This window comes from Melanotaenia boesemani, chromosome 8 (assembly GCF_017639745.1).
Source record: "Melanotaenia boesemani isolate fMelBoe1 chromosome 8, fMelBoe1.pri, whole genome shotgun sequence".
In the NCBI taxonomy this organism is placed as follows: Eukaryota; Metazoa; Chordata; class Actinopteri; order Atheriniformes; family Melanotaeniidae; genus Melanotaenia; species Melanotaenia boesemani.
The window spans coordinates 17,596,426-17,615,485 of NC_055689.1; the positions used below are offsets into that span (position 1 = coordinate 17,596,426).

The following is a 19,060-nucleotide window of genomic DNA, read 5'->3' on the forward strand; positions in this document are numbered from 1 at the left end:
CAGACCACATATTTCACCTTCAGCAAAAGCAGTAACTACACAGCTGATCAGTTCTACTTTACTGCATCAGAAAGAAGAGCTAACTGCCTTTACAGTTCCTTCCACAGCACTCAGGTTGCTCCTTGTAAATAGGCAACATTTATCCATCCCGTTCCTGGCCTTATAGACCACTCAAGCTTTTTGAAGTGCAAACCAAAGATGGGAATTAAACCACCAACTTTCTGATCTGAGTACTCTAAACAACAACGGCTTTATGTTTATGCACAGAGATTGCCATTTACCTATTATACATTATCTTCTGTAAAAAATCTATTAAAATGCATTTCTTAATAACTTAATGAGAGCCAAAGAAAGGGCGGCAGTAGGGTGAAAAGGGCAACACAAGAGGACAGAACCATGACACAACACCATGAAATATTTTTATTGCACTTTGATCTCAGTTTTTCCCAACTTGTTGCGACGTTCTGCTGCAGGAAATTTAACCACACATGTCCGAGAACTTTTTGTACTTGCAGATCAAACCAAGGAGTGAAGTGAGGGCTAAAAATGATGAACTTACCAGAGTTACAGTCATCTCCAGCAAAGCCATCCTGGCAGACACAGAATCCCTCCTTGCAGACTCCTTTCTTGCTGCAGTTGTTGGCACAGTAAACCAGTGAGCAATCTTCTCCAACATAGCCAGGTCTGCACTGGCACGTCCCGTTGATGCAAAGCCCCTGATCCGAGCAGTCGTTCAGACACCTTCCAACCATGCAGTCTTCACCCGTGAAGGACTCCTCGCACACGCACTCCCCGTCAATACACAAACCGCGGCCTGAACAGTCCGCTGGACAGCGCGGCTCTGAGCAGTTGTCGCCTCCAAAGTCACGGTCACACACACATTCTCCTTCAATACACACTCCCTGACCAGAGCAGTCATTTGGGCAACGAGGCTCGGAGCAGTTTTTGCCGGTCCAACCTTCCTCACAGATGCAGCCGCACAGGTCAAAGCTGAAGCTTCCATGGCCACTGCAGCCAGGGACAAAGTCCAAACGGCCTGCAAGGAAACATATATGTGTTACATGACAAAAATACAGTCGATTGGCTTTGGACAAAAGCATCTGTTTAGTGAATGCAATGTACTGTAATGTAATGGACACATCTGGTCAAGGTTAGAGCATTCATGTTGGCATTCTTCATCAGGCCTGACTGGAATAATATTTGACATAATATCCATAGAAAGCTGTTTCAGTTTGTGTTTCTGATTCCGATCATGTCTGTAAGAGAAACTCATATTCTAACTATGGAGATGGAGTGTTTTCAAAGAACAATTGAAATGTGTGACGGTGCCACTGAAGTACATCCTTTAGCCCTAATATATTCTGCCGTTCTGTCCCTTCCAACCTAAATAGTAGCAGTATCAGATTTCTCCACAGTCCACAGATAAAAACTTGATTGATTCTGAAGTTGCTTTTCAGAATCAATAGTCTGGCACTGTTCATCTTTTATTTTCTGTCTGGTTTACTTATAGCATTTGTCTCTTCTTGTTATGTCAAATCAGCAAGATTTTAGTGTTTTTCTTTGAGTTCTTTTTCATCTTTGCCTCCAAAAGTTTGTTGTATTTTGAATTAATAATGACCTCTTGAAAAAAAAGTGGTTTAGATAAATAAAAACTACTACTTTTCACTTTATATACAGTGTATGCTTTGTTGCAGTATTAAAGAGATCTCACCCAAGGCTGAACTCTCCCCACAGCATCCAGATCCACACTGAGCTCTGAGCAGGGAAACCTCTCTCTCCAACATCTCCACTCTGGTGGCGAGCTGCTGAATTGTTGTTGTTGTTGTTGGACAACCGCACGCTGCCTTTGGGATGTTGATGCGGTGTGTGAATGTTACCTGGATAAAAACAATGTTTGGTTAATATAAGTTAATTCAATATAAGTTAATTCAAACTCAGTCTGAAGTGATGAGGCACGGTACATTTTTCCTTTTAGACTTCAGTCTTTTAAAAACATCTTTGGTTACATTGAGTTTTAGGCGATTGGTCACAGGGACCCCACAGGTTTGAAACAACATTTTGTTAAAGACATTTTATAGTAAAAATCATTTCCCCCTATTTCTTGTACCGATGGAGTTATGACAGAAACACATGGATTTTAAGCTACTAAAAGATTTGCTCTGTTCACTAGCCTCTAGCACAGGTAATGTGTCAGATGCTTGATCTTGATGTATGTGAGGTGGGCTCATACTGTCGAGCTTTTTCTCTCTTTTTTCAGCCGTTACCTATTGCAACTAAACTCAGTGCTGCAAATAATCAAATGTAGGCAAGACAGAAAAAAACAATCTGCTGAAAAGAGCTTTATTTCTGTGAACCTGTTAGTTAATCATTAGAAACAGCCTGTTTAGTTTATCCCTGTGTTTTCTTTTTTCCAGTTTCATTAAGAAAAAGCTAACATAATTTGGACAATAACCATACAGGTCTATAGACTTTATACCAGCTTCTGTACAGAACAACACATAACAATTAATTTGCTTTGAAAATATATATTAGGGTAATTTCATTAGCTGTGTCTTTCTGAAAACAATATTTCTGTTCTCCATATTTACTACTATTTACAAACAACTATATTATTGCTTAAATACTAACCTGGCTGTCAGCATCTAGCGTTTGCTCTGTGAATTCTGTTGGTCCGGTTGGATCTAGTGGCTCCTCCACTGAAGGTCTGGATCCCAACTCAGCACGAGACTCTATAAAGTGGAGAAAAAAGTTTAAAAAAAAAAATAATAATAATAATATAGAATCCTTGTGTGCGTTCCTAATGATGGGTGCCAAAATTGCTTAATTAAGTTTCAATCAGAACATTTTAATGACCAGAAGTCCTTACCGTCACCTGACCCTGGTGGTATAGAGGCATCCAGATCAACAGAGCACAGTGACTCCAAGGGTACATTGATGTTATAGACATGGTTAAACACCAGAGGTTGCTCCCGCAGGGTCTGGTTGACTGAGGAAGCATAGGGAGACTGATCCCCCACAGGGGTCTGCCGCTTCACTCTGCTGGTTCGAACCAGTTTATTGTCTCCTGATGGAGCAGCACGAGCAGCACCCTGGAGAGAAAGACAATATGAAACAAAAACACCACACATGGTTTGGACTTAGGGGATTCTAGTTGTTTTTTGTTTTTCTTATGACTTTACAAAATGATGGAGTGAAGACAAAGAAAAGAACCCGGAGTGAAAGAAAAAAAAAAAAAAAAAAAAACAAGATGGCAATAAGATACAGCATATGAAGAACGCTGTTAGTGGCTGCAACACTGACAAAACAATATTCACATAAAATATTTTGGGTATTTTCCAAAAGACTAGTGAACGTTCTCTGTTTTCAGATGTGCTGCCTGTGTCTTGAAGGAGAATGTAATATTAAACAAGCAATAATATTTCAAGGGGGAACAGTGCTGAAAGGGAAAAGAAGCCAAGTCTGAACTCCTCTGGATCAGAAGGTAACCGCTCCATTTACATTATTCAGTAGTAATTTGTTAAAAGTGCTTGATTCAGGACTTATTAGTGGAGATCAGAGCCACCGTCTAATAATTGACTCCCCAGCAGCACAATCATAGCAAGTAATTATGGCAGATCTGTAAAATAGTTGGGAGTTGGTTGAAGCATTAGAGGATGTGAAACTTTTTTTTTTTTCAAACCAAAACTGCAAAAGCAAATATATCAATTAAGTAAGCAGCAAACATAAATATTATGAACTCCCAAAACTCCTGCCCAGTATTTAAAATGGAACATTTAGCCCAAGCCAAAGTGCACAGCCTAGCTAATCAGTCCGTGAGCTTAGGTCAGAGCTCTGTAGCCCTGCGTACCTCATACAAATCTCTTGTCTTTATAAAAGCATCTTTACATTAAATTTTGACATAAAAAATTAGCAAACTGTTTGCTCATATATTTGTACAGCTCACTGATGGTGTTTCATTTCTATGACTTTCATGACAGATCATGGAAAAGATGCAAACTTTTTGCTTGCAAATTGCAAATAATTCAAGCATAATTATTATATTAAAGTGTGACACTTTATGGCTCTTTTGTTTGCAACACCTGGGAATCCCTCTCAGTCTTTTTTTTAAAGACTCAGATTCTCAGAGATATACTTTTTCACATCAGATCCTCTTAGTGAATTACCTTTAAAATGTTTCACCTGTTTCCTTAGCATTTTACAACTTATCCAATTTTTGGCTGCACATGGCTGAACTTTCTTGACTTCCTTGTGTTGCTGGGATCAAATATTCTAATTCAAAATAGACCCACAATTTCACCCATGTTATTTATAGGCTATTTTCAATTAAATGTAATGCTTACATTTTTTGTGTTTACATTTAGTTTTTATTTACATTTTATAGTGTCACACCTTTTTTAAGATGTGGATTTGTAAATCCTACAACAAAGTAGCGTATTTGTAGCTATCAAGTGTCTAAGATTAAAAAATAGTCAGCAAACAATCAAGATGGGAATCTGAAAAACAAAAAAGTCCCTCTGAAACACCACCCACTTATGAAAAAAAAAACTGCAACTCAATTTGTCGGCGCAGTAAAAGAAACAAATCTGCATTTGTCCATCACTGTGCAGCATGTGTTAGCAGATAGAATGACTAACCAAACGTGTATCAAGGCCAGTGATCTTAATATTTAAAATGGTTGTGTTGTGCTTTTCAGAGAAGCAGAACTATTCAAGATACACATCCTGTTCGTCTCTTTGATATGTGAAATTGCAAAGATAGAATTTCAGTGGAATTGTACCTAGAGTCAACTGATTAACATGTTTTGTCTAAAAATACATTGAAAATAAAAGAAAATAAATATGTGTTGAGGGGGGTGGGGGCAGGGACTGCTGCTGAAGGTTAATTTGTCTTAACGATCATACCTGAAGAGCAAGAAGCAGAGCCAAAGCTAGGATCCAGCTTTTTGTGGGCACAGTGGCCCAGTGATGCTGTTGTACCAGTGGCATGCTGGGAACAAGCCTCCCCCTTATTGTTCACAAACACCTTTACAGGAGTGAGAGAAAGGGGAAAATTAAATAAAAAAGTTAGTATACACAATGTTTTTAGAAATAAATAGCTGGATAAAGCAGTGTAACTTCTTAACGTGCCAACACTGAAACATGAATGCATGTCCACAACTTTCTGTCTGTTTTGTGTGCTGGAGCTCCGAGTCCCACTACATTATGCTCATCCTCTGTAAATAATAAATAAGTGCCTTTGATCTGATGTAAAATAATTGGCTTTAGAAGGAACAACAAAACTCTTGCAGAGATTATTAAGGAGCCAGCTAAAGAACCTTTGAATGGATTTCACCGTGCAATACCAAATATTTGATCTTTCCACTTGGGAGCAATACAGAAATATTGCTCAGGGACAAGCCTGATAGATGGAACTCAGCAGAGACGTGCTTTGAGTGATGCTGCTGTAATCCTTTCACTGTTGAGTGAGGAAGTGAGAGCAGGGACACACTGATATAAAAGCTGCACAGAAGAAAAACAACTGAAAAACAGGTGTGAATGCTTCAAGCAGGCTGTTACATATCAGCTGAGACATGATGGTGCGGAGTCTAAGGTATATGGAACTGCAGCTTGTGTGTCTCTGGATGAGTTTTGTCATTTTGTGCACAGTTCCCTTTTGTTTTAGCATGCTCATGTGTGTAGAGAGAAGGTGGATAAGATGGACCCGTGTAGTCTGTATGTAAGAACCTCTTTTATCACAACAATGCATCTCATGTTTGTAAAGCAAGGTATTATTCTCAGCTGGTGCCTTTTGTAGGAGCCAGATGGTTGTCCTCTTATCTTACCCTACTGGCTCAGGGCTTTTTGTGAATATTTTAGGGTGGAAATTGTTAGGAAATTGCTATATTTGCAAAAGAAAAATAAAAAAATAAAAAATAAAAAAGCAAAACAGAGACTCCTTTGGTGACCATACTGCAAAACACACTTGTACTTAGATTGTAAAAATGTTTTCAGGCCATGTTGTTTAGACAGATCATTTATTTCATTAAATCTTTGCATGAGTGTATGTGTATAGAACCCTGAAACGACCACACAAACACTGTTTTACACATTTTACATATATGTAACAGAAAGATAGCTGCTCATTTGTTTCAATCTGCAGCATGCCTCGCTTCAGACAGTGTTTCTAATGCTTTTACAAATTACTGTGGCCTCTCTGGAAATGTTTCCCAACCAATGCCCTTCGCTCCATGCTAGAGCAGTGAAAAAAAATTCAATACCTTCCAAGCATGCATCTGCCAAAGTCATTTAACTGGTGAATTCAGCAAAAAAAAAAAAAAAAAAAGGAAATATGCGGAACATCAAAATGATGAAAAATTGAGATGAACAAAGCTAAATGGAATTTTTCTATTTAAAGCCATCAGCTACAGCAGTGTTATATTGACTAGTTTAACCAAAAAAAAAAAAAAAAAACATGCTCGCTTATATGATGACAGATGCCACCACATGCAGGTGTTTCATTGGCTCATATATCAAGAATAAAAGAAAGCAGCTCATAAATTTGGCTCTTCTCATCATGATTTCTTTTATACCGAAAATGAATATTAATGGAAATCTGTTACTTTGGGATTGTGAACATTTCTTAAAGAAGATCATCTTTATGGGATTTCAATACCATATTTGAATTTTTCTTAGAAGCTGAACTTAACATATTCTCAGCTTAAATAATGCATCTCTTTTCATCATTTAAATCTGATGCAGAGCAGAAAAAAAGAAAAAAAGACTGCATTTTAACAACCAAACAAGGTTGTATCTCTCTACCGATGGGGACAGGATCTATATCCTAAAAAAGTTCATTACATGAACTGTCAATGATTTCAATTAAACAATATTTTTGGCAACAACATTACACAATATATAGCTTTACATTGTATAAAAGTTTAAAAGCTATACTTTAGTCATTGGATCACAGTGCAAGCTGATGCCCACAAGCACTATTACACACAACCAGATCAGGTTCTTCATGGAGCTTCAATTAAAGACAGACCCACTCATTGAGTGTAAAGAGAATCAATGTGCCTCGGGCACTAAAAACAGGCTTAATATACTCACTTTTTTTCCAGGAGTGCATGCACATGCTCTTAGACAAGTACATGAGGCAACATAAAGTCAAGTGCACAATCTCAAAGCACACTTGCATAATGGAGGTTTATCCAAAACATATACATAGAAACCATGAACAAAAAATGCTAGAAGCATGTTTGTGGTGACAGTCCACCTGCACTGATGGTAATGAAGTCTGTCAGCATGCAGTCTCTCAGTGTAGTGACACAAAAAATGAAAACCATTAGTCTATTAGGTTTTTTTCCTTACATGTGTGTGTAAATGTTTTCTTTTTTTTTTTTTTTTCCGTCATCTCACTCAGAAATCTAGCGCATCATGACCACACTCCTGACTAAATACAGAAATGGCCAAAGACTATTCAAATGTGCTTCAGAAATACATTTATCCCGAGAAACATGAGAGAAACATTAGGTGACTAAATGAATGAATGAATGAATGAATCACATTATAATCTGTGTTTTCCCCAGCAAAACAAAGCTAAAGCATTAACACTACCAAGATCAACCGATAGCTCAGACTGTTTCACTATCCTAAGTGAGAAGCATGAAGAAATTCAGACACCAAACATAGTCTGGGGTTTATGCATAATAAATCAAAGTAATCAGTAGACATAAGCAAGAGTAAACAATAATGGAGAAGTTTCAAAGTTAAGAAAAACCCATCTAACCTCAAAATGTGGATGTTTTTGCATTCTGATTCATTTGCAGAGATTGCAGCCATTTATGTCTGCAAACACAAGGTCTGTGGTTTGATTCAACACTCAATGCCCACTTGTCACATACATCTGTTAGGTCTAAAGCACTTTACATTGGTTTTCAATGCACATGGTATCCCACACAGTCGCCTTCTGCCTTGTTGCCAGTTACTTATGGAGAGACAATCAACTCAAAATTATTGTGTGTGTGTGTGTGTGCGTAATGCATGGTTTGTAAACTGTGTAAACTAATTTGTGGAGAGCTGGGCCATCTGGATTTTCATCAAATTTTCTTCTGTAGTTGATGCTTTCTATGTCAGAACAGTTCACCCTTTAACACAGACAGACAGACAGTTACTGCAGGCTAGTGGATAGTGGACAGGAAAATTGAACATTTGTGGTCTAGCCAATAACCAAAGTCTTATGAGTTCAGGTGGCACAGTCTTGAGCTTGGGGGTGGGCATGCTTTGAGACATGTGCTTTGTTTTCTAAACTTTAATTACTTTTCTTTACTCATTGGCACTGCTGTTGACCAGGTAACCAGAACAACAATGATGCTTCTTTCTAGAAAAATCACAGGATGTCAAGAGAGAGAGAAAGAGAGAAAGAGAGAGAGAGAGAGAGCGAGAGAACAGAAAATTTTGGCAAGTAGTAAATTTAGACTTTGTTTCCTCTATCATCAGTGACATTATGAGATAACTGGATGTTGTACAAGGTCATTTTTCTAGTGAGAAATCAGAGGCGACCACTGTCATTAAACCATTATGTTTTACAAAAACATGTCTAGAGCAATTATCTTTGATCCTATTCTTATCACTGATAGTTTTCAAACAGCTGAGAAAACTAGAATAAATCCAAGTCTAACAAGTAATGGGGCAGCGGGTTTGTTCCTTTAATTAATGAAAGTGTGAAAAAAATGTTTTGACAAAGTTCTATTTCTGAAAAGGAAAAAAGGGCCACATTAAGAATATACAGGGTCTATATCGCAGTACATCTATTCATAGATTTAATTGGAGGTGTGAAATGTTGTCTTTCATGACTGTTTTTTACAGCAACAGAACATAGGTTGTTGTTACCACAGCAGGATCAACAGCTGCTACAAGTACCCCCTTCACAGATGATCATTTTCACACCACAGATGAGTTAAAGCGACCAAGATTTCTGGGGGTGTATTGTCCTTTGAAGCTGTTTTGCTGAAGATGAGTGGATGGCAAATCTCAGAACGGATCATGACAAAACTGTTCTCGCAGGCTTTCTCTCAAAAGGTGCTGCACTGACTGCATTTGCACCTGACAGAGCACCTACTGATGTCATTCATACATAGCCCATATTTGATACAAGGTGTTAATGCCTTGGGAGAGTTTGACTATGTATTTTAGGAAATGGGAAAAACTATGTATTCTACAGAAAAGGAAACAAAAGATTAGTACTGAAAGAAAAAAGGCTACACATATAACACAAAAGCAGACAGAAGTTAAAGTAAAATTACATGGATTTAGTAATGACATAAAAACAAGAACTGACTGGAAGGTTCATGAGAGGTGGGGTAAAAAAAGCAAACATTTTAACAAGCTCATTTAGCCAGATGTACCGTAAAACGAGGGGCAGCCACTGAATTCGTCTCCTCCTACATACGCCTCACGATCGCTGTGTGTAGGTGTGTGTATCTGTGTTTTAGCAGTGAGGGGCCCACAAGAGATTAACATCCCAGTTGGATTATAGAAGTGAAATGCACTGCAAAGCTTCATTAATTCACACTCTGTGTGTGTGTGTACTGCTCTCCTTCCATGGCTGCAGGGTTTTTTAGACTGTTGCCTCCTGACTAAGTGTTTGCTGCCTGCCCAGTAGACATATGTCTCAATCAGTGTACGTGGTCTTTCTCCCCTTTGTGGCCCTGTTGGGGCTCCATGAGGATGGATAAATCAGCCCTGGGAGCAGCTGACTGTCACTATTCCCTTTATAGGAGTCTAGAAGAGGAATGTGAACATGTTCATGAGGCAATTGCTCTCTATAGTCCAGCTGCAATGGTGACCTCCAGTGCCTCTCCAGCTGCTGAGACACAGATGTAGTTGCTGAGAGAGGAACTGTGATCATGAGCAGTCAGCACAAAGATGGCATAAAGTGCTGCTTTTTGTTTAAGATGCTATGGGCTAAATGTGGAGGCCTGGACTGTTACCAAGGAGCAGAAATACATCCATCTACTTAAATGCTGCCTCACCTACTCCAGCGTCGCACTGAGTGAGGAGGAGGAAGGGGACAATTTTCTGCCATACTTGTATTTTCTCTATCTTGTGATTTTATTCACCTGTTTCAGAAAATAATCTTTGCTCTGTGCTGGTCCATCTCCTCTCATTTGCCCACTCTCATTTTTCATTATCTTGAGTTGTCATTTTCACCATCTCCTTTTATCTTTCTGACAGGGTTTTCATTTTCTCTCTTTCTCTAAGCATTTTCTTTATCCGTATCCCTAAAGTCTTTTTGTCAGTCTGCACAGTAAATCTGTTCTTTCAGAGATACTGATTTTCAGGCCCAAAGTCACACCCTCTAGAGACAGAAAGACAGCATTTTCTCCCATTCATGGCAAGTTTTTTTTTTCTTTTTTTCTATGGCAAAAAGGACCTTTTATCCGCTACTTGCTTGCCCTGTGGAAGAAAAGCCCTAACCTCCATTTGCACGGCTTAATGTGCAGCCACCTCAACATGAACATAAAACCATTACTAGGCCTTCTTGCAGGGGTGATCGTTTACTCTTTTTAATTCTCATCTCTTGCATTCCCTTATTCCTTCTATATACCAGCATCTCAGTTTCTTTCTCTCAATCTCTCTTTCTGCCCTCTGCACCTTGTAAATTGGACTCTGGCAACATTATGGTGCTTTTCTCATTATTCCCATCACTCTGGCCAAATTGCCTTGACTTTCAGGACCATTGGGCTCTGTACATTGGCTGCTCCTACTACTCAAGGCCTGCACAAGTCTTTTCCTCCATCTCTGGGCTGTTTAGAGTGAAGATGGGACCAAGAAATGGATTCAATTCTATAGCAAATAATATAGCCTCAGGCTACTGATAACTACCTGCTCCACACTCCATTCTGTGACCCATTTACTGTGAAACATATAAATGGATGTTAACAGAAAGATGTGAGATAACATGGTGTTTAAGACCTATGATGTCTGAACTTTTTTCTGCTAATTAAACATCAATTTCATTCGTAACCAATCAGAGGTGAGTTATGTAAAAATTTTGTCTTTAACCTTAAAGCTGCAAGATTAACAAGCAAACAATGAGTTTAGTCATCCTCAGAAGAATAAATTATGCTACATTTCAACCAAGAGAACCCAGAACTTAAACTGCCACGGGCTTATGCACAAACCTAAAATATTATTTCAGTCCCAGTTCTTCCTCATTCCCACTGAGGACAAAGGGCAGGGTAGATTAGGCAAGTTTTTTTTTGTTTTTTATTTATTTATTTTTATTTATCAAAGTGTGTCACTCCTTCGCTGACGCTCCTTGTTGGAGTTTTGAAGATGGTCAGTCAGCAGTCTACAAAGCAGTTGAAATACTTTTTCAGCTGTACTGACATAAAATATGTAATTATCACAAATTTCAGTTGATTGTAGCAGCTTTTTCTGTGTTTTAGATCAGTGGTTCCTAACATATTTTCCTTGAGGACCCCTTCATGCAAATACTAAAAATCCATGGACGAAGCCAAAGTTAAATGAACAACATATAGCCTTACTTTTCTTAAAATAGGCACAATTTGTGGACATTAATTACTAATGGCTCTGAATGTGCAGAGCCTTGGGGACCCCCTGTGTTCTTTGAGGACCCCTTTGGGGTTCCCAAGCCTCAGGTTGGGAACCACTGCCTTAGAACATAATTGTGAAGCAATCAGATCCATGCTTTGTTACGCAGATTTAAACACATTTGTCCTGATAGGACACCACAGTAGAAATAATAGGAAGTATGTTGTCCTGCTCCAGAATTACAGTGTTCTAGGATGCTGAGGACCTCTATCGCAGATTAAACAGGAAATTGTTTTTTTTTTTCTACAACCAGAACATATGCAACTAGCTCACCTTTAATACCTATTACTCATCCAACATAATACATCTATTTCTATCAATAGGCACTTTTGTTCCATCTGCCCAAAAATATTTGGAAAATCAGATTTAAGTTCTAATTTGGTCCAATGACAATGACTCAACTTGTGAATCCTTTCCATTATTTTTATTTATTTATTTGTTTATTTATTTATTTATTTTCTTCTTTCATTTTTTTTTTTTTTTTTAAATAAAATCTCCTTTAAATCAACCATATCTCTGACTCTGTACCTTTGGTCAACTTTTAAAAATAATGCATATTAATGCACATCTATAAACATTTGGGACGTTTTACAGAAAAATTCATCACTGAAAATAAAATAAATTCAATAAACTTTAAAGTTAATACGAACTGGAGGTAAAAATGTAAAAATGTTTTAATCCATTGTCTAATAATTATGTTTGAAGTATACACTCAGTGTTGCCCGCTGTGCATTACCAGATTACATTTTAGTTTGTGCACAGCTTCATAAGAGTCTTGGTCTCCTGGTCCTGCTTAATTAGATTAAACTGTTGCCTTCATGTTGAAGATAACCTCGTAGCGCCGCAGTCTTGTAGGCACATGTACTCAGAATAGACACTATTGTATTCGGCCTCGACCCAGACTTGTTACTGAGACAAAATGAGAAAAAAATAAGAGAAACTGTACAAACGGATATAAATGTGGATAACAAAATTAAAAAAGAGCAAACAGAGAAAAGCAATCAGGCAAACAGTACACAAAATACCCAGAAAGCACAAAAATGAATGAGGAGAAAGGGAAAGAAGAGCAACAAAACAAAAGTAGGGTGGAAAGACAAAAACTGGACAAGAGAGGGACAGAGAATTATGGAAATCCAGACATTAGAGTGAAACAGACAAAATGGATAGATGGAAAACCATGAAGAAACAGTTAAAAATTTAGAGTGAAGGTAAATGCTTAAGTCCTTTTGAGTTCAGTCAGCTATGAGTTATAGAAAGGAATAGAAAAGAGTGTCCCACCCACTGCTCTTCTATTCTGCTCTGACACAATACAGGGCTTTTAGCAAATTCATTTTCCATCTCAGAGCTGCCTGCTGGTCATTTCAGAGTGTTCCAAAAAAAAAAAATTATTTAATAAATTATTCAATGACAAAAAGTAAAAATAGAAAAGTCAAAAACTGCAAGTAAACTAAACAAAAAGTTGTTCTGCGTTTTGTACATGATATTTAAGCAACTGCATTAAATTCAAACCAAAGAAAACATGTTATATTTATTCTGTGAAGCTTTACTGCTACATTTCTACTGTATATAACCTTCATATATAGTATCAAACAAGTTTTGTATGCATTTTAATACCTCTTATTTCTGTCCTTTTACTTAATTCTCATCCACTCTTTTGATTCTCAGGCATGCGACAAAAAATGACCATAACAACTTCAAAAACCTTCTTTCTTTCACCTGAGCTGCTGTAGACTGGTCCCTCACCCTATCTATCAGGTTAGCCATTTCTCTCCTTTCATCTTTTTCCTCTTTCAAAGGCTTTTGTCTCTTGTGGGACTGATATGACAACACTTTCTCCTGTACCTTTCATATATAGTAAATAGGAGAGGAAAAAATGTAATCCTCCTCTCACCTGTGCTATCTGTTGTCTGTCTGCGTCTTGCTTTTCTGTGATTTAAGGTAGGCTGAAATGACACATAAAGACAGTAACAATCGAACGCCATAAGCTGTGCTGAGATGATAAAGCAACTACAAGGGATCAAAAGGATTGACACATTTTTCTGTTGCAGCTGTCGGTTGGATGCTATACCAGCAAATAATGAGTGGAGGAGTCCTCCTGGTGCTCGGTAGGGATTGTATTAAATTACCAAATAAATAACTACATTGCAGAGACCCACTGTAAGTGGCTACTTTAGAGCCCAGATGGTGTTACGCTTCTGGGTTTTATTATAACTATTGATTCCTAATGGTTGTGACACTGCTCTCTTTCATAAAACCCATATTATGATTCAGTGAACATATCCCACTATCTTATTCAGTCTTCATGTTCTCAGTATATTTCATCACATAGTGCCTTTAAGAGTGTTTTTCTTAAGAAAAAGAATAAACAGATAATGTCACATTCCAGTAAAACAAATGGAATTGAAACAGTCTGTAGAAAATAATGCAAGAATGCATTGACCCCTTACAATCAAAAATGCTGCATTCATATTAACAATTGAAGTAAAAATCCATATAAACAGATGGTAACTGTAAGATAAACTGCCATCCCACATCTTGTCTGGTTGTTGCATGATAAAAGTACATATGTGTGTGTGTGTGAGTGTGTGTGTTCTTAAGCCCCTATATTTTTTATCTATGTATATTTAATTGGTAATTAATGGACTGGTTAGACTTGGATTTCAATCTGACATTAGTTTGTCTCAAAATATAAATTACTGACCAAGCTATCACTGTGAGCTCATAAGACTTTCATTATTAGTTAAGCCACAAATTTTCAATTCCTGTCCACTATCCACTAGCCTGCAGATTTGAGATGTTTCCTTACTTCAACAGACCTTATTGAAATTAATGGATGATTAACAGGTTTGTCCAAACTTGATGAACACAAAAACAGAGATCAGCTTTATTTGAATGGGGTGTGTTGAAACAAGAAACATCTAAAACCTGCAGGACAGTGTCCTTCAAGACCTAAAGCTACCCATACCTCATCTAAAATCTGCAGCATAGTGGCTCTTGAGGACTACAATCGAACATCTCTGGGTTAAGCTTAACAATAGTTAACTACTGGGAGAAACTCATAAGCCTTTAACAGCTTATCAAATTAAAGAGTTTCAGGTTTTACACATGAACAAATAAAAGTATTTTAAAATATGTTAACAGCCATTTTACGAGAATACTGACATCAGCAAGTAAAATATACTATTGCTTCTGGATAATTCTGAATGTTTTCTTTGCACCATCTGTAATACTTCTAATGTTTTATGTAAAGCACTGTGAATTGTCCTGTACATGAAATGTGCTAATCAAATAAACTTGGCTTGTCTAATAAGGCTTTGCTCCTTCTTGAAGATGCTGTTTGATTTCTGACACTTCCACTTAACAACAACATAAAAAAAGATTCAATTTTTAAATTGGATTTGACCCAGGATGGTCAGAAAGCTTGTTCACACAAAGGTTAGCCCTTGCATAATTGCACTGATACCAAAGCAATATGAGAGCTGCCATAAGTATTATTCATTACCTCTAAGGTACATTTGGAGTAGCGCCTAGCTGCAGCTGATCTTTTAAGCCGTCATGAGTCTGAGCACAGTTTGCGATCCTGAGGCTGCAGTGCTTTGGTAATTTCACAGTCTAGACAGATGACTCAGGAAGCTCTCTTCATACGGGCCTTAGAAGAACAACCTGTCTGATTAGATCAAACTGGACAGGGCTGATTGTTTTTTCTTTTTTTTTCCAGTTGCCCTGTCTGGTTTTGCTGTTTAGCTTATAATTTTTATATTTTCAAAAAAAAAAGCTTGGTTTGATGCAACCTAATTAAATCTATTTTTTTCTTTTTTATTTTTTAACTGCGGTTGAAAATGTCAGTGTGTGTCATGGTCTGCAGGTTTACTCTTTGGATAATTCTGCTCATTGCCAGATCTTTCTCTATCCTGTCCCAGTTTATCATTGTGTCACCTCAGCTTTTCTTTGCCAGTTAGTGTATAATTAGTGTTGTGGCTCTGACTATTTTGTCTTTGTTCAAATTCTTTCTTATCCTGCCATTGTAGGATATGCTTGCCTCTTGCATCATAGTTCTGCATTTGGGTTGTTCCTACTCATCTCTGTCCATGGATCATGACAGTTTAGACTGTATTATGGAAATATTATAACCTGTACAGGGATGCGTTAATGTAAATTGTTCTGTGCTTGTGAGTTTATCACTTTGAATTCATGTCTTGATGGAAAAACAAGTCTCAAATTTTATGGCTTAAGTCCAAGTCAAATCGCAACTTTCTTTTGGTTGTCATAAGTAAACTGCCATGCAACGCCAGCCGTTGGGTTTGCTTAGAAGATGCATTATAATATCCAAGGAATTTAAAATCTGTGCTCACTGTTTCTCTCCAACCATTTGGTAACAGCTCTGATCTTCAGCTTAAACTGAAAGACTCTGTCCCTCCCCTCTGGATGATTTCTTTGCTTTACTAAATTTGGAAAACATGAACATGAAAATTTATTCAGATTAGTAAATATGTTGTTATCATAATTTATCCAAGAGTTTTTGATGTGAAATCCATCTAGACCCACAGAGAAATTTAAAATACTAATACCGCAGTTCATAGCATTTTTTTTCCTGGATGTAGAAAGGAGGGCCAGTTTGCTACACTTTAGTGCAGGATCACCACCTGTCCTGCTAGTTTTAGACGATTTACTGCACATAATGTTTTTAAGTTCTGTACAGGCCTCTAATGACCCATTAATAATTTGACTCAAGTGTATTGCACCACCTAAACATGTAAAATCTGCAGGACGATGGCTCAACAGGTCCACAGTTGGGGATCCCTGCACAAGAGCATCAGAAAAATCTTTTTTAAGCGACTTGAAGTAACTGAAATGAGTCAGAAAATAATAATTTTAAACTTTTTAAAATTTAATAAAAAAATAAATAAAGCAATAAAAAAACTTACATTCTGAAATCAGCAACAGCTGGATTTTTCTAATAAACAGACCCAATAAAACTACATTGTTTACAGTGGGTCAGATCCTATGTTGGCCCAATTTAACATGATCATTGCAAAGTCAGCCGTTTATGAAACTGTTCAGTAAATATCTCATTCTTCTTCTGAACAGTGGAATGGAGCCAGTCTGACGAGTTAACATTAGTACAAAAGTACTAACATGCATGCATTTACACCACTGTGGTTCTAAGCTCGTTGCTAACATAGATGCTAACATTAACTTCATATTACAGTGATTAACCTCTTTAGCTGTATTTGAAGGTGGATGAAGGTGGATCCAGCCACAGACGTTGCAGTTTGCTGGTCTTATACTGGTCCCTCTTTATTAAGTTTTTATCACCTAAAGATTACAGTGGTGCTGAAGCAACAGATGCGTTCACCCATGCTGTTTGTCAATGTTTTTATTGAGTGTGCTTGCATTCCGGACACGTCTGCTTATTCGTCTGGAGAAATGACAGCAGGCAACACAGCCAGCAGGTAGGAGATCGGACAGAAAGAAGTCTCCAACAAGGCTAAAAAAAAATCAATGGATTTATTGCTAATCCTGCTTTGAAAAACAGTCGCTATAAGGGTCTAGGAATATACTCTAAATATAGCGACAGATTTGCGAAGTTGGCAGCATTGGGGTGCAATGGAGGCGGGGCTACTTACCGTATTTACCAGGATTTGCCATCGTAAGTGGCAGAAGTGTGCTGTCTTTAGGAACATGTGAATCACTGTTTGTCTGTTTGTTTTTGTGTGAAGCCGAAATCAAAACTCTATATATTGTATAGCCGCACTCTGCTTTGCTTTGACATGTTTCCTTGTTCACTTGTTCAGCTGAGCTCCATGGTTCTCCACCGCGCCGTGGTAAATTAAGCCATCGGACCGGAAAGGTGTGATCATGTGAAATCACCATATTACATTTCTACCGGTATTATCGCGATCAATATGATATTGCACATTCCTATTGTGAAGATATCTCCTCTCAGAGTGCTACAGGACCAGTTTGATATTTTGATATAAGCTACAACCGTATTTTAAGGAAATATTATGAATATAAGAGTGTAGGCCAGACTGTTAAGATGTAAGGTATTAAATGAGCTTACATAGGGTCGAATTGAAGAAATCTCAGGTAGAGAGAAAGGTAAGGTCAGACTGAATGGGTTATCTTGGCTACATCTCTGTACTGGGACATCTGATTGTGATGCTATCAGTTCCAGGAATAGTCTGGTGAAGACACAATACAAAAAGTCCACTTCATTAGAGGAAAGCCTGCCACAGAGACAGACTGCTCTGACTGTTCAGCAGAGTCTTAACAGAGAAAAAGCAGAAATAGAATAGACTCTGGCACTGGTGCAGGCAAAAATACACCAAGGGTTTCTTTAAGAATGCTCATTGTTTCCAAATGTTCTTTAGCATGGCTTAGCATTGTGATGCATCAGTGTGTTCTGTGCTTTAAAATATTCTGTAAAATGACAAAAAGGGGAAAAATTACCTTATATTCACTTCACATCATATTCCAAAATCTATCACAAGGAGCCATGCACAAAATCTTAATTCCCCAGGTGCACACAGTCATTTTCAGCTGCTGTCATTGGAATTTTCGATCCAAAGGCTTTAAAACACTTGCTCAGGTTTCTCTGTCCTTACCCTTCAGTTTATTCTTCTGTAACATTACATATTTTGTGTGCAATGCTCTGTGTCATGTAGCTTATTCACAATGTGTTCTCCTTGTAGTAGAAACAAACTCCCACAATGCTGACATTCCGACACAATAAAGCTGTCTGGATGACTATAAATGGCAATGCAATATCTAAAGACCATATTACATTGTGACAATGCTTTACACAAACTCAGCAGTTTTCTCAATGTGAAATCCATCTCCTCATTGAAATTTTAAGCCCTATGAAACAGTACAGATTGTTAGTCAGATGCAGGTAGACAGACTTTTTGATAGAACAGGTCTTTTAAAAGCAGTAGCTCTGTTCGCTACTGTTCTAGATGTCCTGCATCTCCTGGTGCTGCTGCAATAATCAGGACTGACACAGGCAGACAGACGGTAATTCTCATTGATTAGAAACCTAAGATCAAAAGGCTTCCACCACCGTCACTCTCACCTCTTACCTCAATTCAAGAAGTCTTTTTCAACAATTTTTCTCTTAATCTAATTTTGTCTTCAATCACTTTTTCTGCTTATATATTCCTCTTGTGCTCAGGGCATGGTAGTTTAAACATTTCTAAGCCTGACTGGATATGAACTATTGGTATAAATCTGTCACTAGCTGTGAATTTCACACTGTGACCATTTTCAACCATTTAATTTCCATAGGAAATGTCTAGCACAAGCCAGAAACCTGCACACTAAATCTGAAGCATTGTTTGTTTTTCTTCTCAGCCAAAATGATGCATCCAAGCAGCCAGACAATACTTCTTTGTTGCTGAGATAGGGCTGGTTGTGGGAGACAAGTGTATTCAGAATCATGGCTGGAGCTGTGGGTGGATCGT

General features: G+C 37.8%; 1 protein-coding gene across 5 annotated transcripts in view; it reads right to left on the bottom strand.

Annotated features, from left to right (window-relative positions):
- Positions 1 to 19,060, bottom strand: part of tnr (tenascin R (restrictin, janusin)) — a 174,927-nt gene that overhangs the window by 68,752 nt on the left and 87,115 nt on the right. For all 5 annotated transcript variants that reach the window (XM_041993317.1, XM_041993320.1, XM_041993318.1 and 2 more), the window contains 5 exons: positions 4,902 to 5,022; positions 2,867 to 3,089; positions 2,629 to 2,729; positions 1,712 to 1,877; positions 560 to 1,036 (listed from right to left, as the gene is read on the bottom strand). In XM_041993317.1, coding sequence (XP_041849251.1) covers positions 560 to 1,036; positions 1,712 to 1,877; positions 2,629 to 2,729; positions 2,867 to 3,089; positions 4,902 to 4,985 — 1,051 coding nt within the window. In that variant the 5' untranslated portion in view covers positions 4,986 to 5,022. The remainder of the gene's footprint in view (positions 1 to 559; positions 1,037 to 1,711; positions 1,878 to 2,628; positions 2,730 to 2,866; positions 3,090 to 4,901; positions 5,023 to 19,060) is intronic.